Source organism: Nomascus leucogenys, chromosome 22a (genome assembly GCF_006542625.1).
Source record: "Nomascus leucogenys isolate Asia chromosome 22a, Asia_NLE_v1, whole genome shotgun sequence".
NCBI lineage: Eukaryota > Metazoa > Chordata > Mammalia > Primates > Hylobatidae > Nomascus > Nomascus leucogenys.
In genome coordinates, this window is record NC_044402.1 from 95,968,846 (window position 1) to 95,987,450 (window position 18,605).

Genomic DNA, 18,605 nt, shown 5'->3' on the forward strand with positions numbered 1-18,605 from the left:
CACTATGCACACAGTTTCACTGCTTCTCTGTTACTCTGTGTGTGCCATTACTGAATCACAGAAGGAAACTAAATTGATATTTGACTACCTATGTTGCTGTCGAGATAAAGTTTGATAAAGCCATTCAGTCACATAGATATCAGCTGTGTTTATATGATTGAGGATATAAGTAAAACTGATTTCAACCATTTAAAGTAGTCCTGTAATGAAACTTAAAAAATGAAGTCCTTTATGAAATCAGGAAACTGCATATACATTTATTGAATAGATTTTCACATTAAGTTTACTTGAAACATGGTATATTATCCAGGATGAGGGTTTTAGTGATTAATCTTTTGGTTTCTACCTTATTTACCTTCAGAATAGCAATCTGGGACATTTAAAAAGCTTGCTTTAAAACCTTTCTAAGCAACTTACAGTATAGTATCTTTTCCCTATCATTATTAGCATATTTTGTGTGTTTGTGTGCATGTGCACATGTGCATACACAAACGGGTATGAAAGAAAGAATTGTGATACAGATATTAACTTCTCGTTCTTTCATTTGGTCTTCATTTTCCTTTAAAAAAATACTCCCCAGAGTAAAAAGAGGTGTTTTTTTGTTGTTGTTTTGTTTGTTTTTTGGTTGTTGGTTTTGGTTTTAGTGAAATGAGTTAAGTAGATTACACACAGGCAGTAAGTACTAAATTGATCGGGCCGGGTACTGTCGCTCGCAGCCAGCACTTTGGGTCACATCCCAGCACTTTGGGAGGCTGAGGCGGGCGGATTACCTGAGGTCAGGAGTTCAAGACCAACCTGGCCAACATAGTGAAACCATGTCTCTACTAAAAATACAAAAATTAGCCAGGCAGGCGCCTGTAATCCCAGCTACTCAGGAGGCTGAGGCAGGATAATCCCTTGAACCCAGGAGGCAAAGGTTACAGTGAGCCGAGATCGTGCCACTGTGCTCCAGCCTAGGCAACAGGGTGACTCCCTCTCAGAAAAAAAAAAAAAAAAAAAAAATTACTAAGTTGATTGGCCTCTCCAGCAGTTGGAACTGGGATTATTTTAGTATTTATCTGCTATTTTTCTTATTATGTCAGACAGTCATTTTGTTAAGTGATCTAAATTTATTCACAATGTCTTGTTTTTTTCTATTGAGTAAGTCGTATTAGGAGACAATTTCTTTTCCCTTAAAGTCTTTGTAGTATGTTTTAGATGACTTACTTTAATAAAGATCTCACAGTGTTCTGGTTTTAAGATATACAAATATGCTACTGTAGTAGACTAAAGAGCCCCTGTCTTTCAAGTCAGAGAAATGCCACAGACTTGAAATAAGAGCTTAATCACGTTAGATACTTTTTCTGGGTCTCAGATTCCTTGTACATAACATTATTTAGCTAAATACACCTGAGGATTTTTAAAATCTCAAACATTCTACATTTTTATTATGTTTATCTATATGAAATAAAAGACAATCTAAGACAAAATATATGTAGGAAGATTTGTCATGTTGGCCATTTGTATATATTCCTACTGAACTTGTTATTTAGGTGTTTAATTTTATTTAAAAATTTTAAAATTTGTAGCTTGGCATTTTACACATTTCAGAACTACAATCCAAAGCCTACAGTTAAGGTTTTTGTAGGCTGGGCACAATGGCTTACACCTGTAATCCCAGCAGCTTGGGAGGCTGAGGTGGGAGGATCCCTTGAGCCCAGGAGTTTGAGACCAGCATGGGCAACATAGTGAGAGCTCATCTCTATATGAAAAATAAAAATAAATAAATGCCTTTAAAAAAGGTTTTTGAGCCGGGCGCTGTGGCTCACACCTGTAATCCCAGCACTTTGGGAGGCCGAGGCGGGTGGATAACAAGTTCAGGAGATCAAGACCATCCTGGCCAACATGGTGAAATCCTGTCTCTACTAAAAATACAAAAATTAGCTGGGTGTGGTGGTGTGTGCCTGTAGTCCCAGCTACTTGGGAGGCTGAGGCAGGAGAATCGCTTGAACCCTGGAGGTGGAGGTTGCAGTGAGTGGAGATCACGCCACTGCACTCCAGCCTGGTGACAGAGCAAGATTCTGTCTCAAAATAAAAAAGTTTTTTGTAAGCCTTTACAGGAGAAATTGCTATGGAGAATATCAACCCTGATTCCTTTTTTTTTTTTGACAAAATAGTATATATTCATTATGTACAACATGTATTTTGAGATATGTATACATTGTGGAATGTCTAAATTGAGCTAACAAAATACATTATTTCACATACTTACCATGTTTTTTGTGGTGAGAACATTTAACAATATAGACCATTTCACAAATTTGCATGTTATCTTTGTGCAGGGGCTATGCTAATCTTCTCTGTATTGTTTCAATCTTGGTGTATGTGCTACTGAAGCAAACACCCTAATTCCTTTCATGTAAGGATCTAGTTAACCTTTCTCTTAAGTATAACCATGTATTTTGTTAAGCAATATCTTTTTGTTACCAAAAATGCCATTTCTTTCTGGTTAGAAAATTGATTTTCTATTACAATGTTTTTTAGAGTGCGTGTAAAACCTGATGAAATTTGAATAAGGTTTGTAGTTAATAGTATTGATGTCAGTTTCTTGGTTTTGAACATGTACTACAGTTATGTAAGATGTTATTGGGAAAAGTTGGGGAAAGAGTACATGGAAACTCTGAACTAATTTTACAACTTCTTGTGAATCTTAAATTATTTCAAAATAAGTTAAAGAAAAGCACATTTCCCTTTGCGTATTATTAAGTATGGATGTGTTTCTAGAAATTATGTGTTACTGATTTTACTAACTGAAGGTTGGAATAAACTTCATGTGGGGAATAAAAATTAAGTTTTGGATGAAATGTAACACAGCTACAGAAAAGTACCCAAATGTTAAGTGTAAAATTCAAGCACTTTTCATGAAGTGAAGCGCAACCATGTACCGAGCACCCAGGTAAGGAAATAGGACATTAATAGGAACCCAGAATTCCTCTCATGATTCTGCCCAGTCACTCCCCACGCCAAAGTATAATCACTTCACTACACATTTAGTTCTGGTTTTAGTCTTAAATGCAAGAGAATATTAGTGAACTTCATTTTTTCTTTGCATCCAAAGCAAAATATTTGCATTCAAAATAGTATAATTCAAGTTCCTAACTGTAAATTAGCCCCACTCTTAATGCAGAAATTATACAGTGATAGAATACTTAGGCTTTTAACTGTGGTTATGTATTGGAAATCAACAGCAGAAGATGAAAATAAATTTGTTGTGGCACTGCTAGTTATTTACCAGAATCCCTTTTCCCATTTCTTGTCAGTAGGCTCATCCATTGATGTCGACAGCACCTAGTAGAACTCTTCAGTAGAGATAACTCAGCTGAAGTGAAAAAATATTATCAATTATAAAACTAACATATTCTTAATGCATAAAACTTGGAAAACTCCAAAACACAAGAGACATAATAGAATATTTTGGCTCAGGCAAAGCTGCGTCCTATAAATGTCAGTTTTTAGGGTTGAGTGGTATATGGGTTTCTACCATTTCCCCCATTCCTGTCTCCATCTCAGAGATCTTTGTGCTGTCGATGGAAAAGATTGTTAACATCTACTGGAATGCTTGGGAAACTCTGTAAGTTGGTGAGACCCTGGCCTCCTAGCCGATTGAGATCATGTGACTAACCCCTTGCCAGTGGAATGTGATGAGAAATGATGCCTGCAACTTCTACTTCCCTTGATGCTGAAGAAGAAACATCTGAACCTGGACTTCCATTGTTTCTCTTTCCCTGTTAGCTGGAATATCAATTATGTAAGAGTGTTATGTCTCTGAATGACTGGAGCGGAGCTGCACTCAGACCCGGAGTAGTCGTCATTTTTTTTTTTTTTTTTTTTTTATGTCCAAGTGATTTAATATGGAGTAGTCATCTTGAACTGTTCTTGAGAGAGACAAAAACTTGCCTTTTGAGAGGGGTCTCTTTGCAATCAATAGCTGCTTAGCCTGTGATAACAAAATGCATATTTCATCTAAATGATTTTTTTTTTTTTTCTTTTGAGACAGGGTCTTGCTCTGTCACCCAGGCTGGAGCGCACAGCACGATCTTGGCTCACTACAGCCTGGCTGTCCTGGGTTCAATCAATCCTCCCACCTTAGTCTGTTAAGTAGCTGGGAGTACAGGCATGCACCACCATACCAGCTAATTTTTTACTTTTTTTGTAGAGATAAGGTCTCAGTATGTTGCCTAGGCTGGCCTCAAACTCCTGGGCGCAACAGTCCTCCTGCCTTGGTCTCCTACTAAAGTGCCAGGATTACAGGCATGATCCACCATACCTGGCCTAAATGATTCTGAAAGCATACATGTGCTATAGTAGTTCTAAACTAAAGTTGCAAAGTTAGTGAATGATTTACTTTAATAAAAAAAAAGCACAGGTTTAATATTACCTCATAACATTGCTTGTATCATTGTATTCCTATGATATTCTCTTAAATGTAAGTGATTAGAGTACTCAAGATACTTAAAATCTTTTCCATAATAGAATATGATGTATTTAAAAAATAGAGAAAAATGATGTTTTAAAGCTTGTGTAAACCATCTACAGCTTTTGTGTTTCATGGAGTCATTCATTTGATGTTGTCTGATCAATATATATGAATGTCCTGTTTCCACCTCTGGTACCTATTCATTTGACAGTGAGATAACATGCATTAAAGAAACCTCATGGTATTTACATATCAGCTGAATGAAGCAACACTCACACCTTTAATTAGCATCTTCTAGTGGAAAATCAAGGTAACTGCAGGGAGTGTAACAGGGAGCTAAAGGAATAAGTATCCTCCTTTGCTTAACAGTGATTGGTCTTAATCACTCACGCCTTTTCATCTTCATTAGTGTACAAGTAAAATTGATACACCGTTTAAATGGTGACTTTATCCATGAGACTGTAAGATTAAAAAACATCTCAAACTTAATGCTGCTTTGGAATTGTTTTATAGACTATTTTAAAAAATGCTTAACCTATATATGCCATATATGATAATTCAACTTAATTTATTCAGATAGATCATAACATTCAGTTGACTAAAGTATTATTTTATTTATTTATTTATTTATTTTGAGACAATGTCTCTTATCGCCCAGGCTGGAGTGCAGTGGCAAGATCAGGGCTCACTGCAGCCTTGACCGGCCAAGCTCAGATGATTCTGCCACCTTGGCTTCTCATACGCCACCATGCTCAACTAATTTTTTTGTAGAGATGGGGTTCTGCCATGTCGCTCAGGCTGGTCTTGAACTCTTGTGCTCAAGATCCGCCAACCTCTGCCTCCCAAAGTGTTGGAATTGCAGGCGTCAGCCACAGTGCCCAGCCCAAATTATCATTTTAGAGAAATGGAAGTGTTTGGTAATTTATTTGTATAAATAAGCACACTCAAATTTTGTCTGACTTGCATCAAACTCACTAGAAAGGCTGGATAAGTCATTGCTAATTTATATGTGTAAATAGGCACTCTCAAATTTTGTCTAGCTTGCATCAGACTCACTAGAAAGGCTGGATAAGTCATTGCTGGGTCCTATCCCTAATGTTTCTGTTATAATAGGTCTGGGTGGGATGCAGGAATTTGCCTTTCAGATTTCTAGCAAGCTTATGCTGCTCTCACAACCACAGTTTGATTAACCACTGATGCAGGTTATGTGGTATCTTTGCAAATTTATAGAAAAGTACACAGAAGACTAATCAAGCACCTGAATCCCATTATCTTGCTTTAACAAATATTAAATGTTTTATCGTATTGCATTAGATCCGTTTCCCTTTTTTAAAGAAATAACACTGCAAATGCAGTTAAATCTGTGTACTTCCTCTATCAGCTGATTTCCCTCCTTCCCTTTCTGAGAAGATAATGACTCTCCAGAATGTAATCATCCCATGTTCTCTTGCTACATGAATATATACCCCCAAATAAGCAATTCTGCATGTTTTAAGATTGTCTGTGAATTATACAGCATGTATCTTTTTTGCAGTTTTAAAAATTATATTTCTGAGATTTTTGCATGTTAATACACAGTCCTTCATAGTCACATTTATAACTGCAGTGTAATCTTTACATAAATATACCATATTTATTTATTCTAATGATGAGCATTTAGGTTGTAGCAGGCAAAATAATGGTTACACAGTTGACCACTTTTCCTTATTTTATTTTATTTTTGAGACAGAGTTTTGTTCTTGCTGCCCAGGCTGGAGTGCAATGGCATGATCTCGGCTCACTGCAACCTCCACCTCCTGGGTTCAAGCAGTTCTCCTGCCTCACCTTCCCAAGTAGCTGAGATTACAGGCACCTGCCACCATGCCTAATTTTTGTGTTTTAGCAGAGATGGGGTTTCACCATGTTGGTCAGGCTAGTCTTGAACTCCTGACCTCAGGTGATCCACCCGCCTCGGCCTCCCAAAGTACTGGGATTACAGGCGTGAACCACTGCACCCGGCCTGCTTTTCTTTCTTTACCTCCTTTTTTCTTGAGGCCTCTTATTCCCCCATGTTCTGTGAGTATTGCCTCTCCCACGTACAGTCATATGCATTGCTTAATGCTGGGTATGTTCTGAGATGCAGCCTTAGGTGATTTTGTCATTGTGTGAACATCATAGAGTATACTTAGACAAACCTAGATGGTGTAGTCTGCTATATACCCACATATAGAGTATAGCCTCTTGCTGCTAGGCTACAAACCTGTTGATATACTGAATACTGTAGGCAGTTGTGATACAATAGTAAATATTTGTATATTTAAACATAGAAAAGGTACAGTAAAAATTCAGTATAAAAGATTTTAAAAATGGTACACCAGTGTTGGGCACTAATATGAATGGAGCTTGCAGGACTGGAAGCATCTGTGAGTGAGTCGGTGAGTGGGCAGTGAGTGAATGTGAAGGCCTGGGACATTGCTACACACTACTGTAAACCAGTGATTGGCTTTAGCATGGGCATGTGGTAGAGACCTGACTGATCAAAGATACGTAAGGAGAGGCTTCAGGGAAATATTTTTCTTCCTGGATAAAAAGACATGAAGATAAACCTCCCATCCAAACAGGATTTCTGAGGAAAAAAAAAAAGAAAATGTATTTTAAAAAAGATAAATCTTCCAGTTTTGAATATGATTATGCAAGGTTATCTTGAGACTCTGAGGGTAAATTTGAGAGTGCTTGGATTTTTGGTATTGTCCTAGAATCACCCATTTCTCCTGACTTCTTTTTATGTGAAAGTTTTCCTCTGTTTTACCCACTTTGGTTGAGTATTCTGTTATTGCAATAGTTCACATTAGAAAAACATTTACAATATTGTAATAAGGATTCTTTTTTTTTTTTTTTTTTGAGACAGAGTCTCGCTCTGTTGCCCAGGCTGGAGTGCAGTGGCGCAATCTGAGCTCAATGCAAGCTCTGCTTCCCGGGTTCACCATTCTCCTCAGCCTCCTGAGTAGCTTGTACTACAGGCACCCGCCACCACGCCCGGCTAATTTTTTTTTTTTAAATCTTTAGTAGAGACGGGGTTTCACCATGTTAGCCAGGATGGACTCGATCTCCTGACCTCATGATCCACCCACCTCAATCTCCCAAAGTACTGGGATTACAGGTGTAAGCCACCATGCCTGGCCCCAATAAGGATTCTTGAATGTGTCTTTGCGTGCCTAAGTGCAAGGGTAATTAAAATGGAACTTGGGGGCTGTAGAGTGTGTTCATATTTGGCTGTAGTAAATGTCAAGTTGCTTTCCAAAATGGCTGTACCAATATATACTTCCACCAGAGGTGTAAGGTAGTTTGTTTCTTTATATTAGACCTTTACTTAACATCTAGTATTGTGAGATACTAATTTTTGCCTGTTACTCTCTTAGAGCCTTATCTAGATTTGAATTGCCTAGATTAGTAGTCATCATGTTGCTGTTTTACCAGCCTGTTTTATGTTCTTTTCATAGTTGTCTATGCAGTAGTGGAGTTTTTTATTACTATATGTGCTTTATATACTCTGGATACTGATGTTTTATATGCATTGTTTATATATACACATTGCAAATATCTTCTAGTATATGGCTTGCTATATATAAGCTTCTCCCCCGCCCCCACCGAGACAGAGTCTTGCTGTGTCTCCCAGGCTGGCAGGCCGGAGTGCAGTGGCACAATCTCGGCTCACTGCAACCTCCACCTCCCAGGTTCAAGCAATTCTCCTGCTTCAGCCTCCTGAGTAGCTGGGATTATAGGCGCCTGCCACTGCGCCTGGCCTATAAGCTTTTTTTTTAATGGTGTCCTTTATTATAGAATAATTTTTAAAGAATTTAGTTAATCAAAAATTTTCATCATGGTATGTGCTTTGTGTCTTGCCTAAAAAATCTTTCCCTATCCCAAAGACATAAAGAAATTCTCTTACATTTTCTTGTAGAACTTGTTGATAATTTTGCTTTTCACAGATAGGTTTTTAATGTTCTTGGAATTGACTTTTGTGTGTAGTGTGAGGAAGAAACATTTTCACAATCAATATTATTGTTCTCTTTCAGAATTCTGTTCCATTCCACTGGTCTATCTACCCCTGTGCTAGTTCTATGTTATTTTTGTTAGTATAATTTTATAAAAAGAAGTCTTTAATACCTTGCTAATCTTCTGAATTGTCTTGATTGTCCTTGGGTTTTTGCTTTTATGAGTTTTTGAATGTGCTTATGAAGTCTCACCAAAACCAAACAGCTACGACGATTTTAATTGGCATTGAGTTAAATTTATATATACACTTGGGAAGATTTTATATACCTTATGCAATGTATCCCATCTATCCATGTAGATGATGTCTCTTTCCAGGTTTTGCAGTTCTTTACTGTCCTTCAATAACATCTTAATAAATTTTTCCTTTTAGTGGTTTTATATGTCTTGTTCTACTTAATTCTAGAAACCATACAATGTTGTTTATAATTACATTTTTGATTGGTTTTCAGTGAAGAAAATTTGATTTTTATAAAACTTTCTATTGAAATAGAATGTGTTCAGAAAGTACACAGAGCATAAGTGCCGTGAATTATCACAAAGTAAACATATTTACATAACTACTACTGATGTTAGGAAAGAGCATTACACTTTGCAATTCCCTCCACTCTGTTCTTCTCCCAATTATTACCCTCTATCTTTCTTTCAGAAAGTAATCATGGCCAGGTATGGTAGCTCACACCTGCAATCTTAGCACTTTGGGAATTTGAGTTGGGAGGAGTGCTTGAGGCTAGGAGTTTGAGACCAGCCTGGACAATAGAGCAAGACCCCAAAAAGAAGAAAATTATAACTGAGCCTGGTGGCACACACAGCTACTTGGAAGGCTAAGGTGGGAAGATCACTTGTGCCAGGAAGCTTAAGGCTCCAGTGAGCTATGATTATGCCACTGCACTCTAGTCTGGGTGTCAGAGTGACATCCTGTCTCAAAAAAAAAAAAAAAACCCCACAAAGTTTAGTTTTATTCCTTTTTACCTTTATATAAGAATTATACTGCTTTCTTTGGTGTTTGTCATTTTTTCCCCAATATTTGTGAAATTAATCTATGCATGAAGCTGTAATTTCATTTTTTATTCCTGTGTGATTTTTCTGTTTCATTTATCATTTTATTGTTGATGAACATTTAGGCTTTTATCAGGTTTGTTTTTTTTTTTTGACCAGAGTCTGTCTCTGTTGCCCATGCTGGAGTGCAGTGGCACGATCAGGGCTCATTGTAACCTCTGCCTCCTGGGTTCAAGTGATTCTCTTGTGTCAGCCTCCCAAGTAGCTGGGCTTACAGGCACATGCCACCATGCCCAGCTAATTTTTGTACTTTTAGTAAAAACAGGGTTTTACCATGTTTGCTAGGCCTGTCTTCAACTCCTGACCTCAGGTGATCTGCCTGCCTTGGCCTCCCAAAGTGCTGGAATTACAGGTGTGAGTCACCACACCCAGCCTTTTTTCAGTTTTGACTGTGATGAATAATGATTATGTGAATATTCATGTTGGTATTCATGTACATGGATTTCTGTTGGGCATATACCCCAGATTAAAATTGCTGTGCAAGTACATAGGCTTATGTTCAGCTTCTGGCAGATCTTGCCAAACAGTTTTTCAGGAGATAGAATCTTTAATCCTACTGTCAGTACACAAGTTCCATTTAACTCTATATATTCTTGCCTACTTTTGATATTGGCAGTATTTTATATTTTCGTTATTTTTGTGGGGTATATAGTGGTATCTAATTGTGATTTTAATTTGGTTTCCTGAAGACTTCTGAGCTGAACATGTTTTCATTTGCTTTTTAGCAGTTTAGCTGCTGTTATGAAGTGCTTGTTCAAGTTACCTACTCATTTTTTCATTGGGTCGTCTTATTGTAATTTTCATACTGATTTGTAGAAGTTCCATATATATTTTTGAGTATACATTGTGGTAGTCTTCTCCCAGTCTGCGGCCTGCCTTTTTAGTTAGGTTTTTTTTTTTTTTTTGGATGTCTCTTGATGAAACATAAATTCTTAATTTCAGTGTAATATATTATCAATTTTGTGTTCTATCTCGAAGGTCTTAAAATTAGTCTCCCAAATCTTCAAGATCTGCACTTTCCAGTACAGTAGCCAGTAGCCACATGTGTCTGTTGAGCACTTGAAATACAGTTAGACTGAATTAGGATGTGCTGTAAGTGTAAAATACATGACAGATTTCAAAGACATAGTATTAAAAAGAATGTAAAATATTTTAATAATTTTTATATTGATTAGATGTTGAAATTATAATATTTTGGATATAATGGGTTAAATAGAATAGTACGAAATTAGTTTCATCTATTCTGGAAAACTTCAGAATTACATAATTGGCTCTTATTATATTTCTAGATTCTTGAAGTATGCTTGTCCAATAGAACTTTCTATAATGATGGACATGTTCTGTGTCTACATTGTCCAACGTAGTAGCCATTTGCTACATGTGGCTATTGAGCAATTAAAACATGGCCAGGGTGACTGAGAAGCTGCATTTTAAATTTAATTTTAGTTAATTTAAGTACCCGTATGTGACTAGTGGCTACCATTGAATTGGACAGTTCTGGACACTTTATCATTTTAGCATTTCTTGTTTCAGATTTATGTTCACGAGCTATTAGCAATTGATTTTTGTAATGAAGTGAGGTAAGGGTCAGATTTTATTATTTTCTTGTGTGTGGAAACCTAATTGACCAAGCACCAAGGAAAAGACCATCCTTTCCGGTTTTTAGCTTTTGTCTTCTGTTCCTTTAGTCTGTTTGTTAGTTACTGCACCAAATACCACAGTGTCTTTGATAATTCATAGAGTAAATGCTTCAATTTTGTTCCTCAAGGAACACATCTTAGCCATTCTTGGCCCTTTCTATTTCCACATCAATATTAAAATCAGTTAATCAGTTTTCACAAAATAATTTCTGAGATTTTGACTGGAGTTGTATTGGATACATAGCTTATCCAGTCATAACATGATATAGCCATCCATTTATTTAGGTCTTTTATTTCTCTCAATAATTATCTGTCAATAATATTTCTCTCAATAATTTCTCTCTTTTCTGTGTAAAGTTCTTGTATGTCTTTGGTTAGATACATTCCTAGCTATTTGCTACTGTAAATGTTACTATTTTTGAGTCTTATTTTCTAATTATTGCTGGTATATAGGAATATAATTTATTACTGTCCTTATATTCAGTAACTGTACTAAACTAACTTATTCTTAAAGATTCTTTAAGGCATGCTGCATAATTAATTCTACCATTTGTGAATAATGACAGTTTCACTTTTCTCTGATTCTTAACATATTTTATCATGAAGGAAATGGAGTAAAACTTTTTTTAGTGGATTGGCAACTTCCAGAGAATTAGATTGTTTTGAATGTGTCTAGGTAGGAACTAATACTTGTCTCTCTCTTTAAATCTCTTTAGGAAAAATAGAAATGAAGGTACATATGCACACAAAATTTTGCCTCATTTGTTTGCTGACATTTATTTTTCATCATTGCAACCATTGCCATGAAGAACATGACCATGGCCCTGAAGCACTTCACAGACAGCATCGTGGAATGACAGAATTGGAGCCAAGCAAATTTTCAAAGCAAGCTGCTGAAAATGAAAAAAAATACTATATTGAAAAACTTTTTGAGCGTTATGGTGAAAATGGAAGATTATCCTTTTTTGGTTTGGAGAAACTTTTAACAAACTTGGGCCTTGGAGAGAGAAAAGTAGTTGAGATTAATCATGAGGATCTTGGCCACGATCATGTTTCTCATTTAGATATTTTGGCAGTTCAAGAGGGAAAGCATTTTCACTTACATAACCACCAGCATTCCCATAATCATTTAAATTCAGAAAATCAAACTGTGACCAGTGTATCCACAAAAAGAAACCATAAATGTGATCCAGAGAAAGAGACAATTGAAGTGTCTGTAAAATCTGATGATAAACATATGCATGACCATAATCACCGCCTACGTCATCACCATCGTTTGCATCATCATCTTGATCATAACAACACTCACCATTTTCATAATGATTCCATTACTCCCAGTGAGCGTGGGGAGCCTAGCAATGAACCTTCAACAGAGACCAATAAAACCCAGGAACAATCTGATGTTAAACTACTGAAAGGAAAGAGGAAGAAAAAAGGGAGGAAAAGTAATGAAAATTCTGAGGTTATTACACCAGGTTTTCCCCCTAACCATGATCAGGGTGAACAGTATGAGCATAATCGGGTCCACAAACCTGATCGTGTACATAACCCAGGTCATTCTCATGTACATCTTCCAGAACGTAATGGTCATGATCCTGGTCGTGGACACCAAGATCTTGATCCTGATAATGAAGGTGAACTTCGACATACTAGAAAGAGAGAAGCACCACATGTTAAAAATAATGCAATAATTTCTTTGAGAAAAGATCTTAATGAAGATGACCATCATCATGAAGTAAGTATAAAAAGATGTCTGATAGCTGCTTCGTAATTCTCACATAATTGTGGTGCATTTTAAAAACAGGATACATAACAGTGGAGTATTAATCATATTTAAACTTATTTCCGTATGTTTACCTGTGAAACATCAGGTAATGTTCATGAACAGAATACATTAAGAAATCAAAATAAGTATAAAGATTTTTAAGCAGCCGGGCATGGTGGCTCACACCTGTAATCCCAGCACTTTGGGAGGCCGAGGCGGGTGGATCATGAGGTCGGGAGATTGAGACCATCCTGGCTAACATGGTGAAACCCCGTCTCTACTAAAAATACAAAAAATTAGCGGGCCATGGTGGCGGGTGCCTGTAGTCCCAGCTACTTGGGAGGCTGAGGTGGAGAATCACTTGAACCCGGGAGGCAGAGGTTGCAGTGACCAAGATCATGCCACTGCACTCCAGCCTGGGCGACAGAGTGAGTCTCCATCTCAAAAAAAGAAAAAGATTTTTAAAATCTGAATTTCACTTGTATTTGTTTGTTTCTTATATTCGCAAATTTGGTTTCCTCAACTCTAAATGTATTTTTAAGAAATTTTTTTTTTGTAGTACGTATCTGAAGACTAAGTGTTTTAATGTTGTTAGAAAATGTATTCCTTACGAATTATTTGACCCTCCAAGCTAGTCTCTTACTGTTACTATTGTTAGCCATGTTCTAGGTATTTGAAAATTAAAATTTTTTAATTGTTGTTCAACTTGTCCTCTTGGGAAGTAACTAGAACAGTTTCTAGTTCATAAATTGTTAATTTATTGAATTAATTATTGAGTGGTTCCAAGTCATTGATGTAGCTCCAAAGTCAGGTATTTTGCACATATGGCTTGCTTGTTTTCTGTGTGTCACTTTATGATAAGGCCTACTTACTCATGGTAATTGTTTTTTTCTCAGGCCTTTCACAGACTTAGGATGAATATGAAAAGGTATAATACTAAGAAACTAATAGTAATGGGATGTCCTGTTTTGCTTTAAAATTTTCATACTCTTGGGTACTTACACATTTGGTTGGCTCCTTGATTTTCTTTTTAACTATTCACCTTAAGCACATTCATTTGAGTTTCATTAAACGGATGTTGATTCCTTGTTTATTGTATTTTTAGCATTCTTGTTAAAGTTTAGAAAAATTTGTTGAATTTGTTGTTCATATGTATAGAAAGTAGCACCATCAACTGTGGAAAATGACCGCATCCTTTTCTGTCACTGCCATTGAGATATGTTTTATGTCTAAGTAAAGATCTTTGTGTTTCTTCCCTTGATAAATCATCAGCTATTTGGTTTTCAGCAGTTATAAACACTGATTTTAAAATAACATATATTAAGATCTTAGTATGATTTTAAAGTGTGCATTCATTTTATTATTATTTTCAAAAATTTATTTTTTGTAGAGATGGGGTCTTAGTATATTGCCCAGACTGGTCTCAAACTCCTGGCCTCAAGCAGTTCTCCAGCCTTAACTTCCCAAAGTGCTGGGATTACAGTGCATTAATTATTATGACTTAGGATAATATCCTAGAATATTTTGTTGATAATTACAGGATCTTATTGTTCATTTCCTCTTTGTATCACATCCATGAGGTTTGCATCATTAGACTTGTTAATGCTATTCTGATAGGTCTGATGTATACTGGGTATCTCATGATTCTGAAATGTTCAATACTTTTAATAGAGTAGTACCTTATGGTAATTAAGACCTAAGAAGATCAAAAGCAATTAAGTGGTGCTAAATATGAAAAAATAAAAATAAAAAAAAAACTAAGAATCATTTTTGTGTGTTTATAGGTTTTGATTTTAGTTTTTGATGGTTTTTTTTTGTGTGTGTGCCATAGATAAAGCCATATAGTGAGGTAGCAAGTCAATAAACAAGCATGCAACCAAAGTAGATATATGTGACAAAGGGACAGTGCCAATCTCTTTTGCCGTAATTTTAGATACTTGTTTTTAACCATATGATGGATCCAAACTTGTTTGCTATTTGTTTTCTACGTTGTTTTGTTTTTTATTATTTTTTTCTTTCTCCTTTTTAATCAGTTTTAAGCTTACTTTTTTTTGTTTGTTTTTAAAGTACCAGTGGATGAAGCTGCCCTTATTTTTATCTTCCAGTTTTGTTCCTATCAACTGACATTGGGCTAGAATTTTCCAAAACAATATGCTTTTGGAGTGCATTTGGCAATGAAAATGTCTATATTATGGTATATTTTAATATAAGCCATTAAAGTACTCTAAATCTATTTAATCTGTTTCACAGATAAGGATCTTGAGTCACCGATGATTGCAATTTGCTAGGGAAATGATTTTTCTCATCATCCTATGAGAGTCTTGGGGATATAGTTGTGAGTCATCCTTATCCATGACAGAAAGTCATTATCTTTCATGTGTTGGAGTAGAAAAATTATTAAAGTCCATGAAAAGTTTTGGGTAATATAGTTGAGTGTATCCCTATTACAAATTCTTATTAAAAAGTTTTATTTGTAATAGATACCTATGTATTACAGATTATTTGCAAGTAATATTTAGAATATTTATTAGGCAGAAATTTATTTTTTTGCATAATCTCCTTAAAGACACTCTAATTTGTTTTATCGCTTTCTTTGCAGTGTTTGAACGTCACTCAGTTATTAAAATACTATGGTCATGGTGCCAACTCTCCCATCTCAACTGATTTATTTACATACCTTTGCCCTGCGTTGTTATATCAAATCGACAGCAGACTTTGTATTGAGCATTTTGACAAACTTTTAGTTGAAGATATAAATAAGGATAAAAACCTGGTTCCTGAAGATGAGGCAAATATAGGGGCATCAGGTAAGAGAGATTTTAAGTTTTTTCTCCTTAAAATAGTACCTGTACTTACTTTTTAAACTATAGTTGAATTAGAAAATGATCCTAAATTATTGGCTTTCGTTTGTTGTCAGACTTTAAATATATTTTAATCAGGTTTAGATATGCATGTTTAAAAGAAACTGGGGGAAGACAGGGGGCACAATGTGTTTTATTTATGTCTTCTGGTATATTACAAAGGGATATTTTGCTATGGACGGAGAACTAGATTAAAAATGAAATATAGATTTGTGATAAGTTGATTATTTTTGATGAGCAAATATAAATAATGGGACCCCTAAATAAAGTTATTTGTTCTTCTAATTACTTAACATTTATCAGGGTGCCTCTGTTGAAAGGCAAAGATGATTAAAATTTTAAAGACATAAAAAGGGAAGCTACTGTGTGTAAACTCCAGGAATGTCTGAGAAATGCCTAATAAACTTGGCACGTGAACTTTATTATGGGTATTTCTAGAGAGCTTCAACTAGGGTAAAACCAAAACTATTTTAAAATTTCTCTTAGACTCTTTTTCATCGTACCCACTTGGCTCCACCTTGGTGTTAACAGGTGCCTCCCACTTAATATTTCAAAACTTACACTCCACACAAAATTTGTACCCCTTAATGGATCCCAAATATCATTACATTTCATTCTTTTGATAAAATGTAGAACCCTTTGACTTTCTTTTTCTCTTTTTTTTCTTTTCCTTTTTTTCCCGTTCTATAATCAGGTATGAAGTCCAGTTAAAGCTATCTCTTCAGTATCTTCTAACTCCATCCACTCTGTCGTAACAATTCTGGATTTTCTTGGTTATTGGATTGTTGAAATAACTTCATAACCTTCCCTCCCTGTGTTCTTGTCCCCTTGCAGGACATTCTTAGCACTTAAACTAGATTTATCTTTCTAAAATGCAAAGAGATTCTGACACAGAATTTTTTCTTTATAGTGATAGCTAACATTTTGTTAATACATACTTTTTAAATCTTATTTACTTAAACACACATTGCAGACACTGTTCTAAGCTGAATTCATTTACTCCTCACAACACTTTTATGAAATAGGTAATGTTACTCTTCCCAGTAACTTTTCTGATATCTCAGAGCTAATAAGTGGTAGTACTGGGATTCAGTCCTGTAACCATTTTGCTATCTTATGTGCTGTTTTAAATGCATTTTTTTTTTTTTTTTTTTACTAAATTTTAGCCGTAATCCTGGGAGGGACATATTACGATTCTTGTTTTTAAAAACAAGATAAGGAAACTGACAGAGTCCACAAACCCTAAGGTTTGTCTGATGAAACCTCTGAGTATCTAATCCCTATGACATTGTCTTCCAAATTAAGTTAGTTCTGGTATCACCTTTGTGATTTTTCCCATATATCTTTACACCATTTAATACTTTGTATTTTATCACTAATATATATATTTTATATCTCTGGAACATGGATTTGATGTGATGTGCTAGTTATATTTTTTTCTCATACATTTTAGGAAACTGCATCATGCTGTATTGTTCAGAGCCCTTTACTTGGCCCACAAGGCTTTCCGTAATATGATCCTCCCTGCCTGCCTTGACATTCTTACCCCTCATCATTCATTTCTCTTCTCTTAGTTCTAACCATAATAAACTACTGATAACAGATTGTGCCATTTTTCTCCCATGTCTTTCTTCCTCTTCACTTTCTAAACCCCCGTGCCTGACTGACGACTGATTCTTCAAAGATTCAGACCAAGTACTGGCTCCTCCGGGTAAACTTAGTGACCATCCTAGGCTAAATTATGTTCCCTTCTTTGACACCTCTAGATGTCTCCCTCATAGTATAGATCTTGGGGGATCTTAATAATGGAATTAATCTGTTTTTGTTGGACTTTAGTTGCTTTAATACAGTGACTAAACCTTCTAAGCTCTTACGTTGATTGAATGAATACAATTGCTTAATATTAGTCTATAAGCGTTCAGTTATAATCCAGGAAAGATACTTGTTGAAATGTGTCTTTGAAGATCATTATGTGAATGTATCAGTTAGCCTGGTATACTTTGATAATGAATGTTCTCAAAATTAGTTGGATTTTCATGAACTTTTTTTACCATAAAGTAATGAAAAACTATGACGGAATTACTGTGAACACAGTTCTAGATGAAATGCCAAAGATAGGGTGGCTTTAGAGGATAGTAATTAAAATGAGCAAAATGATATATATGAATATGGACTTAAAACTGAATTCTGGCATAATAAAGGATTGAGAGGACAGAATTTTTAAACATTTCATAGCGTAGGAATAAGGTAGACATCCCATTCCAATATATAAGAATTTTATTTGAGATAGACATACAAGTAAAAGGAAATATTATTACATAAAAAGTAAAGTCTTCTAGGCACCTACATTTCTATTTCTGGTTAATATCTTTGCAACAGGAAAATAAATTTAGACTAGATAAATTAATTATAATAACCTATGCTCTCTACTAAAAATACAAAAAATTAGCTGGATATGGTGGTGCACACCTGTAGTCCCAGCTACTCGGGAGGCTGAGGCAGGAGAATTGCATGAACCCGAGAGGCAGAGGTTGCAGTGAGCCGAGATCGCGCCACTGCACTCCAGCCTGGCGACAGAGTGAGACTCCGTCTCAAAACAAAACAAAACAAAAACCTATGTTTATTGGGACTTTACCATGTGCTGTACTAAACATTTTTACAAGGATATTTCTTTTAATTTATTAAACCCACTATACAGGCACTTTTATTTATTTTCATTTGGTGAGGAAAAGGAGGCTTAGAGAATAAGTCAGGTAACTTGCCCAAGGTCACACAAACTGCTGCCAGGTAGC

The 18,605-nt window shown here is 35.7% G+C and overlaps 1 protein-coding gene and 1 non-coding gene across 5 annotated transcripts in view; one reads left to right on the forward strand and one right to left on the reverse strand.

The window, feature by feature from the left end:
* SLC39A10 (solute carrier family 39 member 10) overlaps positions 1-18,605 on the forward strand; it is a 78,966-nt gene that overhangs the window by 10,970 nt on the left and 49,391 nt on the right. For all 4 annotated transcript variants that reach the window (XM_003253874.4, XM_030802542.1, XM_030802544.1 and 1 more), the window contains exons 2-3: positions 11,904-12,922; positions 15,552-15,759. In XM_003253874.4, coding sequence (XP_003253922.1) covers positions 11,915-12,922; positions 15,552-15,759 — 1,216 coding nt within the window. In that variant the 5' untranslated portion in view covers positions 11,904-11,914. The remainder of the gene's footprint in view (positions 1-11,903; positions 12,923-15,551; positions 15,760-18,605) is intronic.
* On the reverse strand, positions 2,277-2,383 carry LOC115832748. The gene has a single exon (XR_004028246.1). It is a non-coding gene; the product is annotated as a U6 spliceosomal RNA (small nuclear RNA).